Source organism: Pseudonaja textilis, chromosome 2, assembly GCF_049901715.1.
Source record: "Pseudonaja textilis isolate UNSWEBS1 chromosome 2, rPseTex1.2, whole genome shotgun sequence".
NCBI lineage: Eukaryota > Metazoa > Chordata > Lepidosauria > Squamata > Elapidae > Pseudonaja > Pseudonaja textilis.
In genome coordinates this window covers 86,850,856-86,873,040 of record NC_141991.1, presented here as the reverse complement: position 1 = coordinate 86,873,040, position 22,185 = coordinate 86,850,856, and the positions used below count along the sequence as shown (strand labels likewise).

The 22,185-nt window shown below is 37.9% G+C and overlaps 1 protein-coding gene across 1 annotated transcript in view; it reads right to left on the bottom strand.

Annotated features, from left to right (window-relative positions):
- Positions 1-20,438, bottom strand: part of NEURL1B (neuralized E3 ubiquitin protein ligase 1B) — a 59,044-nt gene extending 38,606 nt beyond the window's left edge. The window contains exon 1 of the mRNA XM_026696379.2: positions 20,174-20,438. Coding sequence (XP_026552164.1) covers positions 20,174-20,204 — 31 coding nt within the window. The 5' untranslated portion in view covers positions 20,205-20,438. The remainder of the gene's footprint in view (positions 1-20,173) is intronic.
- Positions 20,439-22,185: the final 1,747 nt, after the last annotated feature.

Below are 22,185 nucleotides of genomic sequence, written 5' to 3'. Positions count from 1 at the left end.
AAAGAAAAAATATGAAATTTCAGCTATTTATGGCTCAAAGAAAAAAATTTGTTTTGGGGCCCAAGATTGGAATCCTGGGAAAACTGTAACATTTAATAGCTATGTGAAATCCATTTATCCAAGTCAGTTTTAATAATATGAGTGGAAAGAAAAAGAAGAAAAGCAGTGCACATATAATTACAACAAGATTCTTAAATAATGAAGCTTACAAATTACACACCTTAACACATCATAGGGAGACGTGTGTGACAATTTAAATAAAACAGCCCAAGGACCAACTTATTAGCTATGAAGAAAGAATGTGTCTTATGCAGCTGGTCTGAATCTCAGCAAAATATTGTATACAGGACTATATAAAGTCGCCCACATACACAGACCTCTGCACTTGATAGGACTTTCATCAGAAATAGTAAGGACTTCCACAAACTATTCTTGGCCTCACAGAAATGTAAGACAGAGGCGGTAGAAGTCAGAAATAAACCAATTAGGGAAGAAATGCAACCCTGTTAAATAGAGGATATGAAAATTGCCATGATGAACTATAGTTTTCCCAATCTGATGCTCTCAAATGTGCAGGCTTACAGATTTCCCAACACTACAATGTAGGATTAATACATTTTCAGTCATTTCTGTCTTTCAGTGTCAGTCACTTCTTTGGTTTATCCAGAAAGGAGGGAATAACAGAGACTGCATTGAGGTATGTGAAATGAAGTATTTAAAAAATAATTCTAAAGTTGTAATGGTTTATCAGTTATTAAGCAGAATTCCAAAGCAGAATTTGTTCATTACAATAATTCAATGCATTAAACTATTGTTTCCCTCAGGATGAGAAAAAAAGAAACTGAAAAGGAAAAGGACATTTCCAAGGCCTTAGCACAGTGTGTTTTCCTGCCTGGGATGGAGATTTCAACTGAGGATTGTCCAATAGAAGCTGATGTACATTATGCATGGGCCTACAGATCATCCTAAATCATAGGCTGGAGTTATAATTTGCAATAAGTGGCAACCTGCAAAATCATAAATTATGGGAACAACCTCAATAGCTAGGTTCAAGCCTAAAGTGCAATTTGTGAATTGTACAAGTGTCAACTTTTTAAAATCAAAATTCTCAAGTCAGAACTCTAGCACGAAAAGGTCCATTCTTGCCTCCCTTTGCCCTCAAAGAGAAATTCCTGGGACTGGGGCAAAAAAGATAGCAGTAAGAAAAGCTTTAGAACCACTTTTGAGTCAAAGACAAAGGGTTTTTTTAAAAAAGGGGGGAAAACCATTTAATTTTTTGAGAACCAAGTTCAATTACTAGTGATTTCATGAATATGGATAGATAGTTGTCTTGTCAACAATAAATTAAATTGTTTGTTACTCTTGCAGTCTAGCATACCATTTTGGGAATATTCTTTGGTTTCTCATCCAGTTATTAATGAGATCTAATTTTTTGAGATAATCCCAGATTAACAAACTGTTGCCATCTAGTTGGATGAAGTGTCCTTGCTTCTGAGAAAAGAAATGAAGGTAAGATAAATGTTGTGCAGTAATATAATTTCACCTTTAAATAAAATGAACACTTATAACCACAATTGAACCCAAAATTTCTGCTGTTAAGTGAAACATTTATTAAGTGAGTTTTGCCCCAGTTTTTGACCTTTCGTGCCAATGTTGTTAAGTGAATCGCTTCAGTTGATAAGTTAGTAACCCGGTTGTTAAGTTAATCTGGTTTCTCCATTAATTTTGTTGTCAGAAGATGACAAAAGTTGATCAATGAACCAGCTCCAAACATCTGAATTTTGATCACATAATCATGGGAATGGTGCAAAGGTCATAACTGTGAAAAATGGTCATAAGACACATTTTTTTCAATGCCATTGTAACTTTGAACAGTCACTAAATGAACAGTTGCAAGTTGAGGATTACCTGTAATGAAGGATATGGTTCTGAAGAAGAGAAATAAATTATCCAATTTTTGTGTAACACAAAAAAAAATGTAGCTATGATCCAAGTTCAAGCTTTAACTTACAAATATCGAGGAGAATGACACATAACATGATGAGAATACAAATTTTATCTATTTTACTGCAAATGTTAACTGCAGATAGTCATAGATGGTTTTAGTTTGGGCATAGTTTGGCCTATAATCCTTACCCCACTTTCTTCCATTAGTCATATCAAAATCAAAAAATCTTCTCTATGGAACGTAATTTGAGAAGTTAGATAATCAGCCATTTCATTTTGAAAAATTATGACCAGTAATCTTTACTGCTCCAGAACCTCATAAAACTGTCCTCAAAGATCTGCAATTCTGACAAGCATTTTCAAAGACAGATGATACCGAAACAGAAGATATGTGGGAGAATTTGGCAATGTGGCAAAAGGCACAGGAAAATGTAAGGAACACAATATACTTCAGAGGCTCAGAAATGTTCTAGTGTCATACTTCACTTACGTCAGACTCCAAATGCTGTGAATATTCTCAACAACAAATCTTGGATCAAGGAATGTACAGCTTATAGTGAGTATACAAAAGACTTAAAAATGAGAGCTGAGCAGCACACCAGCAGAACCAAGCTCCGTTTTACTGACTACATTTGGAAGTCAGTACCAGCAATGGTTTTATGTTACTGATCACTAGAAGAGCTTAAGGAAGGGGAGATTTATATACACAGCTTCTAGAAAATGGAGATGTCTTCATCATTTGTGCCATGAAAAAAAAAGGTTTTCACATAAAGGAAGTCTTACATTCAATACTTGGTATTTCCAGTTAAAAGGATCTCAGGTTACAAGTAGTTCAAAATTGTGTGGTTGAAATCCTTGAGGAGCCATCTCTTAAAGCAAATGATACTGGACTAAATTGGCCAATTGTCTGCCTCAATATAAAGACTATAGATTAAATTTACTTCATTTAAAAGTGTTGCAGAAATCAGTCCCCTGAAATTTATGAATAAGAACTATGAAAGTTATTTTTGTACTCGTGTGTGTGTGTGTGTTTAAATAACTATGTGAAGTACAAATGGAGTGCACTACATTAAAAACAAGAGACAGACAAAAAGCTGGTATTTCCACAATCCATATAAATAGATGCAAATTGAATCAATAATAAATCCCTATTTGAAAATGTAAACATTTCTATAATAGGCAAAACAGTAATTTCTAAAAATATGGGAGGAGATTTTTGAGACACGCTTTGTTTGAAGTACCCAAAATTAGATTTATAAGGAGATATATTTTTTCAAATGAAAAATTATACACAGCGTTCCTTATTGAGCAGAATGTTAACACACAAAACCTATATCTAAACACAGCCAAATTCTTCTATCAAAAGCTTCTATTTTCAGAGTGATTACAAATAGTGATTTTTGTGCATCAGTGTATGCTTTACAAATGAAAATGATTTTCATCTACTAAATTAAACTATTAACTACTTGGGCAACCAAAATGAACAAGAAAGAAAAAACCTTTGCTATCTGAAAAATCTTTATTTACCTTTAAGGTTATGCACTTTATTTCCAAAGTTTCTCTATCTACAGCTTGGTTGTTTTCCTTGTCCCTCATGCCAAAGCAAAGTAAGAAGAAACTTCACCTGAGAAACTGTAAATGCTTTTTGTTTGTAAGGGACAAAAGGAGATTAAATAGATATGGTAAGTCTGTAGAGAGAACTACTTCTCCAAAGCCGAAATAAAATAATTCAGAAATGTATTGACTGAGTTCTGATGAATAATCAATATGAAACATAATTAAAGACAATTATTCCATAGACTTTAATATTATGAGCACATGGAACAACATGAAATAAATATTTCACAAGTAGTCTACATCTCTGCCCACTAGCAAAAATTAAATATTAACTCCCCAGGAGTACCTACTTACTGGAAGATTTAAAATAAGTTCACCTTGTTTACGCCAACTATTGAGTTCTTGTTACATTATTTTACAAGACTTACAATTCCCTGTCCTCGCCAACATGGGACCAACTTCTGGCATGAGAAAATACTATTTAAAAAGATCAAGGTAGCTGTCTAATTATTCCCCATAGGTTGAAAAAATTGATTAGATGAAAGTGAGATGTAAATCACAGTAACTTTTTGAAAAGGTTACCATCACATTTAGTCAAAGTATGAGAAAAAGAAGATTAAAATTTGATTATCTCTTTCTACCATTTTTAAAACACTGGGTACCTTTTCATTAATCTCTTACTCATTTAACCCAGTAACCATTAGACAGGTACTCAGAGACGAAAGTATCAAAGAAATTATACTTTCTAAAAGAGAAAATCCAGAGTGATGAGTTCGTGTCTGAACATAGTGGGATGATTTCCAGCATTTCCATTTTATTTTATTTAACCAATATTTTGGCTCACAATATCATATTAATTTTATGACAATTCATTTTTAATCTACTAAATGCTACAGGAACTAGTTTCTAAGGAATAATGCTATTTTTATGTAAATAATGAAAACACAGAAATCACTATATCCATTTATAGAATTTGTCACAGCATTGCTCCATTGCTAGACTTCGAGGCAGAACAAGTAGACTTCTAACATTTTAAGCCAGAAGTCTCAAAACTTGGCAACTTAAAGACTTATGGACTTCAATTCCCAGAATTTATTTATTTATTTATTTGTTAAGCAAGTATTAGAAAACAGGTATAAGTACAAACATGGTTATGAATACATGAAATAGATACGAATAAAAAAGAAACAATAGGACAGGGGCGGTAGGCACGTTGGTGCACTTATGCACACCCCCTACAGACCTCTTAGGAAAGGGGTGAGGACAACAGTAGACAGTCTAAGGTTAAAGTTTGGGGGATTTAGGGAAGAAACCACAGAGTCTAGTAGAGTATTCCAGACATTGACCACTCTGTTGCTAAATTCGTATTTCCTGCAATCAAGTTTGGTGCGGTTTACCTTGAGTTTGTATCTATTGTGTGCTCTTGTATTGTTGTGGTTGAAGCTGAAGTATTCATTGACAGATAGGACATTGTAGTAGATAATTTTATGTACTATACTTAGATCGGACCAAAGATGGCATAGTTCTAGGTTGTCTACATCTAAAATTTCAAGTCTGGTGGCATAAGGTATTCTGCTATGAGTAGAGGAGTGGAGAATTCTTCTTGTGAAATATTTCTGGACTTTGTCGACTGTATTAATATCCATTATGTAATGCGGGTTCCAGACTGATGAGCTGTATTCAAGTATTGGTCTAGCAAATGTTTTGTATGCTCAAGTTAGTAGTGTGATATTACCGGAGAAAAAGCTACTCAGGATTAGGTTAACAACTCTTAATGCCTTTTTGGCTATGTTGTTACAGTGGGCTCTGGCACTTAGATCATTAGAGATGAGTACTCCAAAGTCCTTGACGTAGTTGGGGTCATCAACAAGGTCTTGATTATTCAGCTTGTATTTTATTTTCTGATTTTTTTTTGCCAATATGTAAGACAGAGCATTTGTTTGTTGAGATTTGAAGTTGCCATTTGTTTGACCATTCCAACACATAGTTAAGGTCATTTTGAAGGGTAGCAGTATTATCTGTGATGTTGAATAGCTTTACATCATCAGCCAACAGAACACAGTTGCCCCTAATATGATCACAGAGGTCATTTATGTAAACTATAAAGAGAGTTGGTCCTAGAACGCTGCCTTGTGGGACACCACTATTGACAGGTACAGGATTTGATAGGGTGTTCCCTATTTTGACCATTTGTTGCCTGTTTGACAGGCATGCATCTATCCAGCTATGCAGGTGTCCAGAGATGCCATAAGATTTTAGTTTTAGGAGTAGTTTGTCATGTACCACTGAATCAAAGGCTTTACAGAAGTCTACATAAATAGCGCCAATTACTTTGCCCTAATCAAGTTGTGTAGTCCATATGTTTTTGCAGTGTAGGAGTTGCAGATTACAGGATAATTTTTTTCTGAAACCAAATTATTTGTTAGAGAGTAGGTTGTTTGTCTCTAAGTGGAGGATAATGGATTGGTTAATAATTGATTCCATGACTTTACAGATGACACAACATAAAGATATTGGTCTGTAATTTTCAACTAGGCTGGGGTCTCCATTTTTAAAAATGTGGATGACCGTGGCTAGTGACCGTAGGTTTGGCAAGGAGCTGGTCCTGAAAGATTTTTCAAAGATTATGCTTAGAGGTTCTGCTATGGCAGTGGATAGCTTTTTTAAGAAGTAAGCACATATTCCATCCGGTCCAATAGATGGAGATGGTTTTAGATTGCATAGTGCTTTTTCAACATTATCTTCTTTAAAATCGATATTTATTAGATCATTGTAGTTGTCTGTGGTTCAACTAGGAAATATTGGGCATGATCCACTGCTGTTTACAAAGACTGAGCCAAAGAATGTGTTTTTTTAAAATTATTGGTTTTTTTAAAAACAAACATGAACAAACAAAACATAAAAACATCAAGCTGTCTTCCATAGGTGTACATACAGTGTGCCGGTTGGTTTACAAATTGTTTTGTGCTTCCATTTCGTAGTCTTCAATTACATTACATATAATCTCATATTGTCAATCAAAAACTAAATACCTTAGTATCATTATTAATCAATCATTTGACTATACTTTTATTCATTCATATTTTACAAGATAACCATAATTTACTTAATTTATTGTATAACAGTTCATATTATCATCCTAAATCTAACCTAGAATCATTTTGTAGTTATAATAAGAAAGAAGTACATCTTTATATATTTATTATTTTCTGAAAATCTACATATTTCACTACTGTACTTTATTATCTAACCATTGATAGAAAAGATCCCAAATTTTATAAAATTGTTTATCCTCTTGTTCTCTAATTTCAAATGTCAATCTACTCATTTCAGCACATTCCAATATTTTCTTAATGATTTCCTCCTGTGATGGTATCTTCTCATTTTTCCAGTTTTTAGCAAATACAATCCTAGCCGCTGTTAATACATTTACAATCAGGTATTTCAAATCTTTACTATATATTTCAGGTAAGATTCCCAATAAAAATATCTCTGGTTTCAAGTCTATATGTTTTTTCGTCATTTTCTCCAACCACATGTGGATTTTAGTCCAGTATTTTTTGGCATCCGCACAGATCCACCACATATGGTAAAATGAGCCAGGTGTCTGATGACATTTCCAACATTTTTCGGATTTGTTCTTGAACATTCTTGCTATTCTTGTCGGGGGAAAGTGCCACCTGTAAAACATCTTATACAAATTTTCTTTATCTGCTGTTGACATTGTCATTTTATAATTTTGAGACTACAATTTTTGCCATTTCTCTAAATCAATCCCATATCCAAAATTCTTCCCCCAAGCAATCATAGTTTCTTTAACTTAGAGCCAAAGAATGTGTTAAAGAGGTTGGCTTTAATGGTGTCATTGTTGCAGTCTTTACTATTAGGTCCTTTCAGGGGTGGAATGGACCTTGAGTCTTTTAGTTTGTTGTTTACAAAATTGTAGAAAGCGTGGGTGGAATTGGTGCATAGAAGGTTTTCCTCTTGTTTAGTGTAATAATTGGTACATTCGGTCTTTATCTGGTGGCATAAATTTTTGTATCAGCTTTTAAAGTTGGGAAGGTGACCAGATTTGTTTTTCCGCCAAAGGGATTTCTTTTTGGATTGGAGCTTCAGCCAGCTGGCTGGAGAATTCTGGGAGTTGAAGTCCAGAAGTTTTAAAGTTGCCAAGTTTGGGACCCCTGTTTTTAAGCTGATGCAAGAGCCTCCTCAAATGGATAAAATTGGCAGTAATAATCAGGTTGTGAGTGAGTAAAAGGCTACCTTCCTGTATAAACTCCCCTGACCAAGTTTAAAAGACTACAACCAGATGAAAGTTATTTGGAAGACTCTTCAACTCACAGAAATAACACTTAAAAAACTACAATTATATAATTGCAACAAGAAAAAATTAAACAAACAATGAGTAAATAAATGTAAGAGATCTCCCTTTCCAATTTGTTTTGCTTTGCTGAAAACTAAAACTGAAATGATTATTGGTTAGCTTTGAATACTTAGACTATTTTTCTCAATGTATGAACTTCATGTCACCTGCTCCTACAAAAACTTTGACTTGACATTAGAAAGAGAAACAACAGTCACTTGGGAAATTAAACTGAACAACAGCTGCAAAAACAGAATAACTTTATTTTTTCCTAATTGGAAAAGACCTTAATCGTTACATGAACTTGAACCAGGTGAGAACTGGAAAACACCATCAGTTCCAAAGAAGGGCCCAGTCACAGTTAACAAGATATACTCATGGAATTCAGCAGAACCCAAATCACAATAAAAATGAAATATAAGTGTCTCTAAATAATCATATATGTTGGATTCCTACAGGTTTTTATTCTTTATCCTTTTCAGGGACAGAGTCTGGAAAGAGATGAAGAGGTCTGTTTCCATTTTGGGTAGAGTTTCAGTTTACAAGATACAGAATTTTTTCATTTGTTACAGATGTCTAAGTTTAATTAAAATGTAAACTCTATCAATAAATAAGTATTAACATTTACTTTCTCATACTTGAATCATAGTATTTACTGCTGATGCTTGTTTCCAACTATTTTAGATTAGTTTACTCTATTCGACTATATAAATGATGTACAGCTTTATATTTAAATTATATTAACCTGAAACAGATGATGTATATGCCAAACCAGTTTGTGAATTTTTTTATACCCTGCATAAGATCTAAATTTGGATTTCTACTGCAACTATACTTGAACCAAAACAGAATGATTTTCATGTTATTATTCCCTGCTCCCTGAAGTGTGCGCAATTCAAGTTCAAAAAATGAAGAAAAGGGAATTGACATGATCAGATTAGTTTTAGGTATCATTTTAAAAAGCCAGATATAAATTGTGGCAATTCAGAGAACACACAGGCAAAAAGTTATCAGAAAGGAATACAGAAGAACATATGCTGACTTACATTAAATAAGGCTCCCTACTCCCAAAAGAGTAGAAATGTGAAAATAATGGGATATATTATTCTGAAGGATTGTTTTTATCCAATGTGTCCTTTATCTAACTTTCTAAGAATTCCAATGCTGACAGATAGGCATCTTTTGGGGTAAGGAAAGAGGGGAAGGAATACCAAAGAGGCAGATTCCTATTATTATAGAAAATTGAATTGTTATAAGGGAAATCCCAAGCAGCTGTTTTTAAAAAATGGGGGGGAAAGCTTTCAGATAACATTCATCTTCTATCCAGCCCTGGGAAGTGAAAATAGGTCCCACTTTGCATGTGTTGTTGTTAGTTGCAAAGTTATGTCTGACCCATTGTGACCACACGGACAACATTCCTCCAGGCCTTTCTGTTCTCTACCATCTTCTGGAGACCATATAAGCTCACACCAACTGCTTCAGTGACTCCGTCCAGTCACCTCATTCTCTGTAGTCCCTTTCTTCTAATGCCCTCAATCTTTGCATGTAATTAATGTAGCTTTTGCATGTAATTCTCCTCAAAACATTATTGAGACCAAATTTGCCTTATGTATTTTTTGAATAAAATCAGCATATCCTAATAGCATAAAAGAAGTCATGACTTAGAACCAAGTAGCCCAATAATCTCAAGTTATAAAAAGTGAAATCTGTGACAAGTGAAAATGTTCCATTAATACTTTCTTACTCTTCTTATCCTTCTGTGAAACAGATGCTTTTCATCTCTCTTGCCCCTGCTAGCTCCCAACCCCGTTGTTTCCTTTATTTAGAAACAGTTAAATTTGTTTGGTCTTAAAGACAAACATGTTTGTTCTTATGTTTTATTAGGATAAGATTGTGGGGGAAAAAAATTAAGATGATGAGGAGGGACTTTTTGAAATCTTGCGCAGGAACCATCGCTGTAAATCATACATGGATGTTTACTTTCTCTAAACAAGACTATAAAACTTTAACACTGAAACAAAAGAATGTGAATGAATAATCCAAAAATCTTAATTGTTTTCAAAGGTGCCAAAAATCATGTGTCTAAACAGGATATCCAGCCCTTTATGTAAACATACAAACTCTCAAACAGAAGTGAAAAGTTTTAAGCAAAGTGCAAATGGTAAGCTGGTCAAACTCATGGAAACTCAAAGGCAATCCAAAGGCAGGGCTAAGACTTGGTGCTTAAAAAGGCTGTTCAGAAAACACAATCATATTCCCACTGTAAAGAATAGAAACTAGGCTCCATTCCAGGAGAATGCCCTGTAGTATAGGATGCACACCCTATTTTTAATGGTATGTGAAACAAGCACGGCCACCTGAGGTTTTTTTTCCAGATATTGGAAGTAAATGCCACTGGTCAGTCTGGAAAGATTCTATAGAACATAAACCTATCTGAATAGTTTATTTATTTATATCCCACCTTTGTCATTTTTAAAAAATAACTCAAAAGTGGCAAATCTCTCCAACACACCTTTCTCCTCCCATTTTCCATACAACAACCAAACTCTGTTGGGCTGAGAGAGTGAGTGATTGGCCCAAGGTCATCCATCTGGTTTTCATGGCAAAGGCGGGACTAAAACTCATGGTCTCCTGGTTTCTAGCCTGGTGCCTTAACCACTATACCAAACTGGTTCAATGCAGGCAGGCCTGAATAATCCAAGATGACCTCAGCAAAGCTGGATTCAATATGTCACTGAATTTATTTTGGATTTAATTTTGTATAGCAGGGATGTTAGTTGCATAAAAATGCCTTAGAAATTAATAGCAATTTCTTTGTTTGTGTGGAGGAAGAAGAATACAATGTTATCAGGCCCTTTCTCTCATTGATGAGAGATGCTAGGTGCTTACGCCATGACTAAGTGGATGCATTAGAAATAAAGCAATTCATTTAATAACATAGTCAAATACTGGACCCAGGAGACATTTCAATTTCAAGTATTTGTCCATAAAGGTTGCCAACTATGTTTACTCCTTCTGTCCCCCAACCCCTCCATTTCAGATTCATCTGAAGAAAGAAAAACAAATGTTGCTGTAGCTTAGGCTGCAACATTTTTTCCTGGAATTGAAAAAAATCCAAGGTCTAACTTTTAGATGCAGTCCAGCGGTACTATATGGTTCAAAGTTTGGCCGAACTATTCAGGTTTCCCATGCCTACTACTGGTTATCCAAAATGATTCATAGCCTTCTAACCTTCCCTCCATTCCTGTGATTTTTTGAATAATCCAGTATAGATAGGTGTTTTATTACTGGCCTCTCAGTCTGAGAGGTGGTCCAATTCAGAGATTCAACTACTTTTTCCGATGTTATCCTGAACAAGCTGGAAAGTTTTTTAGCACTTCTGGAAATCTATCATTCAGGTTCTCTAAAGAGAAACTGAATAAAGCCAGATGCAGTGAAAACATAAAATCTCACTGAACTTCAGAGATGAACAAATCTTCATTATCTACAAAAACTAATGTGAAAATAAATGTGGGACCCTTGGTGTTCCCTGAGCTTGGTGGTTTTTGTTTTGCAGATGTTTCATTACTAAACTAGGTAACATCAACAAATGGCACTAATGTTGTTACCTAGTTTGGCAATGAAAAGTTTACAAGAAAACCACCAGGCCCAGAGAGCACTAAGGATCCCGCAGTTCAACCCTGAGCTATAAATATTCTCTTCTATTGGAAAATAAATGTGGTACTTTCTAAGATGACACAGAACTTTTTTTCCATTAAAAAGGGAAAAAAGAAATATCAGTCTAACAGATGAGAAATTAAAACTCGTGAGGAGAGAAAAGTTTAGAAGAGCAAAGCTGAAGATAGATGCCATCAAGAATGAAACTTGCAAAATGGGAGAGTGAGGGAAAACTGTTAATGATACGTCTTATAGTGTGTTTCTCCAACAATATATCGTGCCCCCCCCAATGGGAAGACCCAGCATGTTTTCTAGAGATAAAATGAAATTAAACCCCTCCCCCCAAATTTAGGCCTATTTTAAAACATGCGAAATTGGGGGGGGGAGGGCAGGGGGAAGCTTGCCTTTAGGAGCACCCCGCGGGCAGCCATGCCTTGTCACCAGCCACTCCTAACAGCCGATCATGGTGTAGTGCAGAGGGCTCACTACCCCTGCCAAGTGCCTTTGCTGCAGACCCAGGTATGGTGCTGGTTGCAGGCTGGGTCAGCAGGCGGGCGGTGGCAGTGTGGATGTCAGCCTTGGCAGGACACTTTAAATCATGAGACCTTTGGCGCCAGCCGCCGCTGCTTCCTTCGCCTCTCTTGCTTTCCCTTCGCATTCCTCCACCGGCAGCGTTTCAGCCGCTTCTCAGGCGGGGGAGCCACCTCCATAGCTTCCACGGTTCCCGCTGGCACTGGTGAGAGAACACTGGTAGCACCGGCAGGAACCGTGGAAGCATTTCAGCTGCTTCTTGGGCGGGGGAGCCGCCTCTGTAGCTTCCATGGTTCCCGCCGCTGCTGTCATTTTTGGAGACAGCACTGGCGAGAGCGGTACCAGTGCCAGTGGGAACAGTGGAAGCTACAGAGGCAGCTCCCCTGCCCAAGAAACAGCTGAAACTCTGCTGGTGGAAGAATGCAAAGGGAAAGCAAGAGTGGCAGAGGAAGTAGCAGCAGCGGGCGCTGAAGTTCTCATGATTTAAAGTGCCCTGCCAAGGCCGACATCCACACCACCACCACCCGCCCGCTGGCCTGGCCTGCAACCAACACCATACCCAGGTCTGCAGCAAAGGCGCTTGGCAGGGGTAGGAAGCCCTCCGCACTCCACCATGATCGGTTGTTAGGAGTGGCTGGTGGCAAGGTGCGGCTGCCCGCAGGGCTCTCTAGGCGAGGGTGCACGGGGGGGGAAATTAATTCACCGTCGAAAAGACAACCTAGCCGTTTTAGGGGCTCAAAAAAAAAGACCTGGCCTTATTATATGAGAAACACGGTATTAGCTCTGAAGTCAGGAAACCAACCAGCTATTTTTCACAATTACATTAAGCCATCGTGTGTAACATCTACTTTTACATTTCACATGTCTCACATCTATATGCCTTCCATATGTATGGACTTACCCAGAACGGTCATTTAGAGGGAAGCAGGTTGGAAAAGATGACTTAACATGAAATGTTTTTAAACTGTACATTTCCAGCTTGACCAACTGTTGGATACTATATAGTTTGTTCAACAAAAGAAACCTCCTGGAACTATGCAAGGTATGAATGCTTATTTTAAATGCTTCTCAAATCACAAAACAGAGTTTTGCAATAATTTCAAAAAGAAGATTCCAGCATTAATGGGATTTTCAATTAATAAAAGGAAAGAAAAACCTTTAACAGTTAAATCCGTTGTCCTAAGAAACATTGAGACATTATGCGTCTGGTCAAATATGGTGGTTATGAATGCTAATTATTGAAATATTCGCTGCAATGTTAGGAATATTTATGCCTTTCCAGTGCTCCCTCGTCAATACACACATCTTGATGGATATACTATCACTTGACAACAAGGCACAGTAGGTAGTATTGAGAGAGAATGCTCACACATAAAAAAAGGTCAGTTTAAGTCTTCCAGTCAATTTCAGGAGCACATCCATACATTTTTCTTAGTACAACATGGAAGTGATTTTCAGGATGTTTCTCTGAATCCCATGACTAGCAAAGGGTTTCAATATTTTCTGATGATCTCTCAAGTACTGACCAGTATATTGCTGGCTTATGGAGATAACTAATTAAAGATACTGCAATTCCTAATTTTCTAACACATTTTTTCAGGCTTAAATGCAGTGGCCCCCAACCTTTCGGACATCAGGAACCAGTTCCATGGAGAGAGATTTTTCTGTGGACCAGAAGAGGCATGATTTTGTGTGCTGCCTGCATCCCGCGGATGGGACTTTGTTTTTTTTGTGCAGACCATTTTCTGGCATGCCAGTCCATGAACCGGGGATTGGGGACCCTTGCTTTAATGAATAATCAAGAACTTCTGCATAGATGGAATATGAAGCATTTCTTCCAAATTATTTTCCAAATGTGCAAGACTATTTTACAAAGAGGAAGAAAATGTAAAATGAAGACTAAAAGAGTATCAAAGAGCTAGTGAAACAAGATCTCTCCAGGAACAGATAGCAAGTTATCATCTCATTTAGAAAAAGAAAAATTTGGCTCAAACTGTCATCACTATACACCCACAAAGTATCACACAACTAAACTTGTGGCCAATGTTATACCACCCAGTGACATCGATACTGCCTTTCTGTTAGTTTGTCAAGTCAGAACAAAGTCTTGTCCACATACACTTGCTTTATTGGGAACAGAATGAAGAAAAACAAACTTGAAATCTGCACTCTTAAAGGTCATCTGACAGCCACTATCCAGTGGAATAGATGGCCCACATCACAACTTATCTCCAACAATAAGGTAATAAATAATATTTATTTATAGCATTTGAGCATGGACAAGGGAGAAAATTTGCAAGGATCTTAAAGGATCACAGTGAGCTTGTTGACAGGATATAAACCATTCTTTCCTCTCTCTCTCTTTGCCACATGCCTCTCTTCAGATTTTGAGTTCAGGTTATTCACTGATACCAAATAAAAGCAACAAGCAGATGTAATTCAAGAATTCCACTAAATGAATCAGAGTCACTTATCCAGGTAAGTCTGCATGGTGACCATTGGTTAGTAGGCAATCTAAGATCTATGGATTAAAAAATACAGAAGATTAGGAGAGATGCTCATTTTATTGGTGAAAGCATTTTCGATGTCTGCAATATCTTATCTCAACTTAGTTATTCTCACTATTCTAGAATATTACTTACACTTTTATTTCTTTATTCAAATAGCTCTGAGACAACATAAAATACTGTTTTATTAGCCATTACAGTTTATAGTAGTACCTGGCTGATATTAACTTTAGCTAATATTCAAAAGCTAAGCAGAGTCAGACCTGGTAACTCCTTGAATAAATGACCACCAAAAGAACTCAGATATTTAAGCTAAGTTTGGGAAATTTAAAAAAAAATCCCAGAAGGTAGCAATGACAAACCACTTCTACACTACTGCCAAAAACAATTTCATGGACATAAGAAACATTTTCATGTTATCAGAGATTTTCTAGCACTTTCTCTACTATGGTTAGTATGTGAATTGCCTCCATTTTCTGTGTACCAAATTACTAATTAAGCAGATGTTAAAACCAATTCCTCCCTTCCAAGAAGCAATGTTAAGTGTTAAAAGTGTAATTCTATAATTATCCTCTCCCAAATAAGCAGGACTCAATTGGGATCTAACACTTTAAAGGACACAGACATGGAAAATATAGGCTTTTTGATTACTTGGACTTTCTCTATGATGTTAGTGAGAATAATGTACAGTATCTGGGTTTTCTCTGCATGCAATTAGAACAGAGGTATCAATTTCAGTTTTTCATGTCAAATTTAAGAAAATAAAATAAACTCAGCAAATATCTGTAAAGCATAGATTTATCATTCTGCTTAAGTGCTAGTCTACTATTTGTATCTGCCATGCTTTTGTACAATAGTTGCCTCTTTAGTCAACTAGGGCAAGAGATACATTTGCTTCAATAAGCAAAAAACACCATACACCCAAAAAGCTCTTCACTCTTTGTTATGTGATACTGAAGACTCCCAAGGATTCTAGAATTGTTGCACAGTCTTTCTAAACACCCGTGGCATCTTCATATAGGAGCTGGTCCAAGAATTTAAAGATGCACAGAAGAATTTCTAACACTCCAGCAACTGTTAGGGTAAAATACAAAGATACCATTTGAATGAAAAAAGCACATTTCAAATGGAGCATCAACATTACCTATACCATGTATATATATGGGGGGAGATGCATATCTAGAGAATGTGAAATGCATATGCCATCCATATTACTATTAAACTCTTGTGTCTGTAACCTTTCAGTAAAATGGTGCACCATAGGACAAAACTCTGTCACCCGTAGGTTTCTCAAATGGGCTAACCTATAAAACGCTGGGAGCAATTACTCGTGAGGGAAAGAAATTTGGGGAAGTTGTGGCTGGTTCAGTGCTGCCAGGCTGCTGCTACAATAATGTGATCCTTGTTTTCAATGTTCCATGAAAGTTTCCCAGTCACTTGAGTAATCCCTTGCTTCCTCCCTTCCTGTGGGAAAGGAAGGGAAGAGAAGGGAAAAGGAATTTCTGATGCTCACTGCCAGCTTCCCACAAGGAAATTCAATGAGGAAGCTGACAGGAAATTGGAAGTCGCTGCTGCTCCCTATGACTTTTTGCTTAACTGTGTCTCCTTGTTCAGGTAAGGCATATCTCTTAAATGATGTGTGATCCTCATTCATAACTGCCCCTGAAATCTTCTAATAAGTGAACATAAGAAGCTTGCACTCATATCACACTGGTCAGCCTTGACCCAACAAGTTACAGACTGTCTAGAATCTTATAAAATTGTTTGCATGTCAAAGCCAGAATTGTAAGAAATATATTAAGTTAATGCAATTCAAATACTCTTTTTCATTTGAAATCTTTTGTGAATTACATGCTTTTCTTTATCTCCCTGCAATTTCAAAAGGGCTAAGAATTTAATTATGCAAAATCTAGGAATTTATTTCATAAACATTAACTGCTCCACTCCAATGCAAATTTTTTTCCCCAAACGTACTAAGAATTGTGCAAATCTATTTAAAAACACACATTTTTTCAGCATTATTAATAGATGGCATCTGAGCAGGTTAAAAAAACAAAAGTTAATTGATATTTGCAAGTATGAACATTATTTGTTGATCTGTGCATGTATGTATTTTATGTATTTATATGGCTGCCCAATTCAAACTATGTGACTCTGAATAGTATATAAAAACAAAAAATCTATATAATGCAAAATAATATAGTACATTAAAACATACTATCCAAAAAAATGGTGAACAGATTTGAACACTTCTAGAACTCAGACACTGAGGTCTCCATTCAGCCTGAGTGCAAAGTATTATACATAATATATATGACAGTCAAACTTAGAATGGAATCTAAACTCACTGTAACTCTTACCCTTAACAGGCTTTTATAATTACAAAAATAAGCTTTGTTCAAGTTTTTATGATATATGATATAAAATGTGGATACACAAAAAGATACTTGTTAGATAAGAACTTAGGGTCCTTTGAGTCAAGAATGTTTAAACTAGCAGTTATCTTTTCTAAAGCTGATTTTGTAAAGATAAGCAGCTAAGCAGAGCAAAATGAGAAAAGTAGCTTTATTAACCTTTTAACCTTCTTCAAGGGTCTGTGTAGGAACTCCTTATTATTTCCCCACATTAAAGGATTGAAAACTGGTGTTTTTCAGCCTTGCTCTCCCACCACTCTTCTGAAGTCATGTGATGTGATAGATAGCACATCATTCTAATGGCATATTCATATTTATAGTTATTTGCCCATTCTTATATTGCTAATGGACATACCAAAATGCTCAATGAATGGAATTCCCCATAGCTCATTCAAGTGGTGGGCATGTTAATATTAAGCCTGTTTATAAAAACGGGGTTGTCCAAGGTTGCTCTTATTTCTATATTTGTACAATAATCTGGAAAATCTATATTGATGGTCTAGTTAGCAAGAACGGGTCACTTTCTATCTATCCCTTTTTATTATGCTTTCTATAATAAGCTTACGATAACAAACATAGATCTTCTTTTACCTGCCCTGTCTTCCCAACCATCCCATGCAGTAGGGCTGGATTAAGAACTAATAACTTGTCCAAATTGCATATGTCATTGTAATGCACACAGACTGTGAGCATTTATAGGGCACAGTGTGAGAAATTTATCTCAATGTTTCATGCACCTCCAAATCAAGAGTTAATTCAAAAACTAAACCACATTTCAATTATACAACTACTGTCTGAGTGAATGACATCCAGTAACATACTCTGGCAGAATGAAGGGTGTGATTGCAATTTATTTGGATGTGTAATTCAAACCCTACGGATAAGAAAGAAGTAACAAACATAAATGTCAAGTAAATGTCAGACTAGAGACAGGTACTGTTTCAATTCCAGCACCCTAAAGCCACCAAAGTTTGCCATGCCATAAAGAGATATTAAACTTTGGGCCCCATCATGCAGAAGGAGACTTTCATAACTGCTTTGTGGGATAACCATAATTTGGCAATTTGCCTGCAATTTGAGTACATAGTCCAAATATCCTGAATGTAATATTGTGCTTAAAGAAAAACAGCAAGAGGAACAATGATTGAGACCAGCAGCTGGAAATAAAAGGGGACAAGCTGACCAAACCTCAAAGCAGTAATCCAATACTGTTAATTCTTCATCAACAACTGTTCATGTTACCCATTCAAAAGAATGAAGGGAGGGATCTCAATTACCCATTTGCAAGCATAAATCAGAACTCATTTTCCATTAACACAGAACAATATGGGCTGTGTGAGTCATCTATTTTAAACCAAGACAGGGACTGCATCAGATTTATAAACATATTTCAATATTATTTTCTCTTATAATGACCCATATAGACTTTTCAAAAGAAAAATAAGATTCGGTTTTCATAATAGCAATAAGTGTGTCTTTTCCATTCAGCTGCAAATCTGCTTTTGGAGTGTTCTGTAAGAAAAACTCCTGCTGCCTTTTTGGGGGGGAGAGGAGGTTTCAGGGTATCAAAATGCTTCCCAGCTGCTGCTAAAGTTCATTGTCTTTATTTTAATGGTTATTTGGGGGGGGGGGCACATGGCACCCTGAACATGCTTGTGTTTTTAAAAAGTATGGTTCATTCTATTAAAGAGACACAAAGGTTTAAAAGGAAGGACAAAACCCTACTTTCCAAGGAAGCCTTTTCTGTCTGAAATTGGCCATTTCTGCTGCCAGTCTGTCTCTTGGCTGCTAAACAAAAGCCACCAGTTCCAGCATCTGTCCTCTTGTACATGTTTAATCTACCAACTGTGCACACTACCCAACCCTCTGTGTCAATTCAAGCACGTTTATCTGCCAACGGCACTGATTTATCAGGGAGCTTATTTCCATGAAAGCCTGCTAAGGATGACTGTTTTTGAAGAATATCATGAATACCGGTATCATTTTATACATTAGCCCATGTTAACTGGGACTGATACATAATATTCTCATAAAACTAGTGTCAGTTCTCCTTTTCAAGTCAAAATGTATTTAAAGAGGATTTTTTTTCTTAACCAGGAAAATATGAAGCTTTTCTGACACCAAATCACTTATCCATTTTTAACCATTATCTGTTTGAAAGGAAGCAGCTTTTCAAAATCAAAAGCAAGAATCCTTCATGGGCTGCAAGCTGCAAGCTATTAGTAAGAAGCATCCAACCTACTCCTCGACTAACACTATTCCTGCAGTCTGGGGGGGTTTCGCTCTAGATACACCTGCAAGGGTTTAAGATAGATTGCAGGAGGCATTTTATGCCATTTTATTCATGGACACAGGAGAGAATGACAAACTATAGAGGTCTCTAAATGCTGCTAATTTAACTCAATTTCTTGCTCTAAAATAACGTTTAAATTCGAGAGGGGGGTTTAATTGAAACAGGTTTTAAAAACAAAAAAAAGCTTCAAAGCTTTGGGAGAAAAAATACACACAGGTAAATACATAGAAATAAATTACCTGCTCTACAGCTCCCTTATAAAGCCTAACCTAACCTAAGCCCATAAAAGCCACACCGTCCACGTTCGACAGCTTATTTCAGTCGTAGCCAAGGATGTAGCCCACATGGCCTCATTCTCCGGCCACAGGATTTTCATTTATCAGAATAACAGGAGAGCAGGAAGGTCCTCTAGTCCAACGCCGCCCCCCACCCCCGCCGCCTAAGCAGGAGACCCTACCTACAGCATTTCTGACAGAGGGCAGTCCAGGCTCTAACTGGAGGACCGAAAGCAACACGTGCCACAAAGGGGGGGGGAGGCGGAGCACAAAAACGCCGCTATTTGCACCACCAGGCGAACTGCAACGACGCGCGGACAACGTTGATAAGGGCAATGCAAAAAAATAAATAAATTTAAAATAAATAAAAAAATTCCCTTGGTTGGACAGAGGCTTGCTGGGAACTGGTAGCTCCGTTCACCCAGGAGAAAAAGAGAGCAGAGGCGGCGCGGGGGACTAACCCCTCCTTTAACCCCAGCGGACACCAGAGAACAGCTCAGCTCTAGCAGCCAAAGGGAAGCATCCTTGTCTCGGGAGGGGGAAAAGGACTTTCCCGGGGCGGTTTCCCGGTCCAGTGTGACCTCCGCAGGGACTGCCCGAGGCGCTCTTCGACGCCCCGCCCCAAGTACCTGCCAAGCTCTTGTGCGCTGTGTTGCCCATCGCTCCCTCATTCACTCACGCCGCTCAGAGGGAGGTTGCCGAGTAGGACGCTGTCGGAGCTGCGCCGCGCTCTGAATCAGGGCCATTGACGGCCCCAGGGACGGAGAGGGCCACCACCGGCGGTTCCCGGCTGGGCTGCTCCTTCGCTCGCTCTTTCCCTGCCCAGAACCCGGAGCGGCACTGAATGCAGCCCCGGCAGCCAGCAGCTCCCCCGTGGCCGGGGCCGCCTCCTCTGAAGGGTTGGCTGAGGGCTGACAGCCCAACCCTTTCCTCCGCCCAGCCGGGGTGGAGTCCGCCGTGCACGCATTGTTTGAAAGTTGGCAGCCGCCTGCCTGCCGCCTGGCATGAACGTAAGGCGGGACCGCGGCGCTGAAGCGAAGGAGCAAAAGCATCGGCGATTGTGTCGTCACAATACGCGCGAGGGGGAGGCTGCGGGAACGGTCGACTTGGTGTGTGGCGTGTGTATGTGGAGGGGCACCTCCGGTACCTTAGAAAGCTAGTCCCCAAGGGTGAGGGAAGAATGGGGCGCCCTTGGGGTCAGATACATTCGGCTGAAAAGCAAAGGATCGTTCACAGCCCTTGGCTGTATTTGGGAGGGGGCCAATTCTGCGACCGAAGAAGCACCGACCCCTCGGTGATCATTTGGAGGTATCTCGGTCGAGGGAAGCCGGTAAAATTGCTGCGTCCAGAAGCCTGTTAAGACGAATGGCGAATGGCCATTCCTTCCGTCCATCCTCGGCTTCTCTGTCTTACACTTCAATGAAAACGCATTTCGACAAAAACCGTGTCGCAGACCTAAATCTGCTCTTTGAAACACAACAGATGTACCCCCCCTCCCCCTCTCTCTCTGCCCCTCAAGACATTGGGAAAAGTGCAAAGAGCAACTAAAATGGGGACGAAAACATACAAAGAAGGGATGCAGGAACTGGGTATGGCCAGTCTATAGAAAAGGAGGACTAAGGGCGATATGATAGCAGTATTCCAGTATGTGAGGGGCTACCACAAAGAAGAGGGGGGCGGGGTGTCAACCTATTTTCCACAAGCACCAGAGGGCAGGACAAGACACAATGGATGGAAACTAATCAAGGAGAGAAGAAACCTGGAATTAAGGAGAAACTTCCAAGCAGAACAATTAACCAGTGGAACAAGTTGCCTTCAGAAATTGTGGGTGCTTTTCAAAGGAGAGAGTGGCCAGCCATTTGTCTGGAATTGTATAGGATCGCCTGCTTGAGCAGGGGTTGGACTAGAAGACCTCCAAGACTCCTTCCAGCTCTATTCTGATTAGTCTGATTGAGAGCAGGTGGTACTTATATCTGAACTTCATAGAGCGGACAAATCAAACAGCAATTAGAAAAGGTACATATTGCAAAAGGAATAAAACCGCTTGAAAATGCTAAACGAAGCACTTCTTATACTCTGCCATTGCACCTAGAGTCATCAAAATCACTAAAAGAGCATAAGAGATGAAGCACTAACTCTATAATTTTACATACAGATGTCACTACACAAATGCCCGAAATAAATGGGCAAATTGCCTGTTTTGTATTGATTTTGCATAGTAGAAATGCACATTTCTTTGTGGTGATTGCATGTCTCATTAATAACAGTTAAATTGTTAAAAATTCGCCTTGCCTTGCTATCAGCAAATACTGAGGTCAGTCAAAATTTCCAAGACAGTAACTTAGTACCAAATAAGTTATATTCTTTTAAGTTTGTATTATATGCAATACATTTTTTAAAAAAATATATTAAAATGACTTAAAGTTAAATCTTCCTTGAGATCTTTCGGCGCCCCATACTCAACACTGTATATTTCTTTTCCATCCGTGACTATTAAAAAAATGGAGCCAATTCTAAAATAATGCCAATTATTCTGAAATGGCTTATTGAAAACACATAGGATATAAGACTTTATATATTATGCAGGGATAGAAAATGTTGGGAAAACCAGGTTTATGGTTAGAAAGGTTAGAAACTGGAA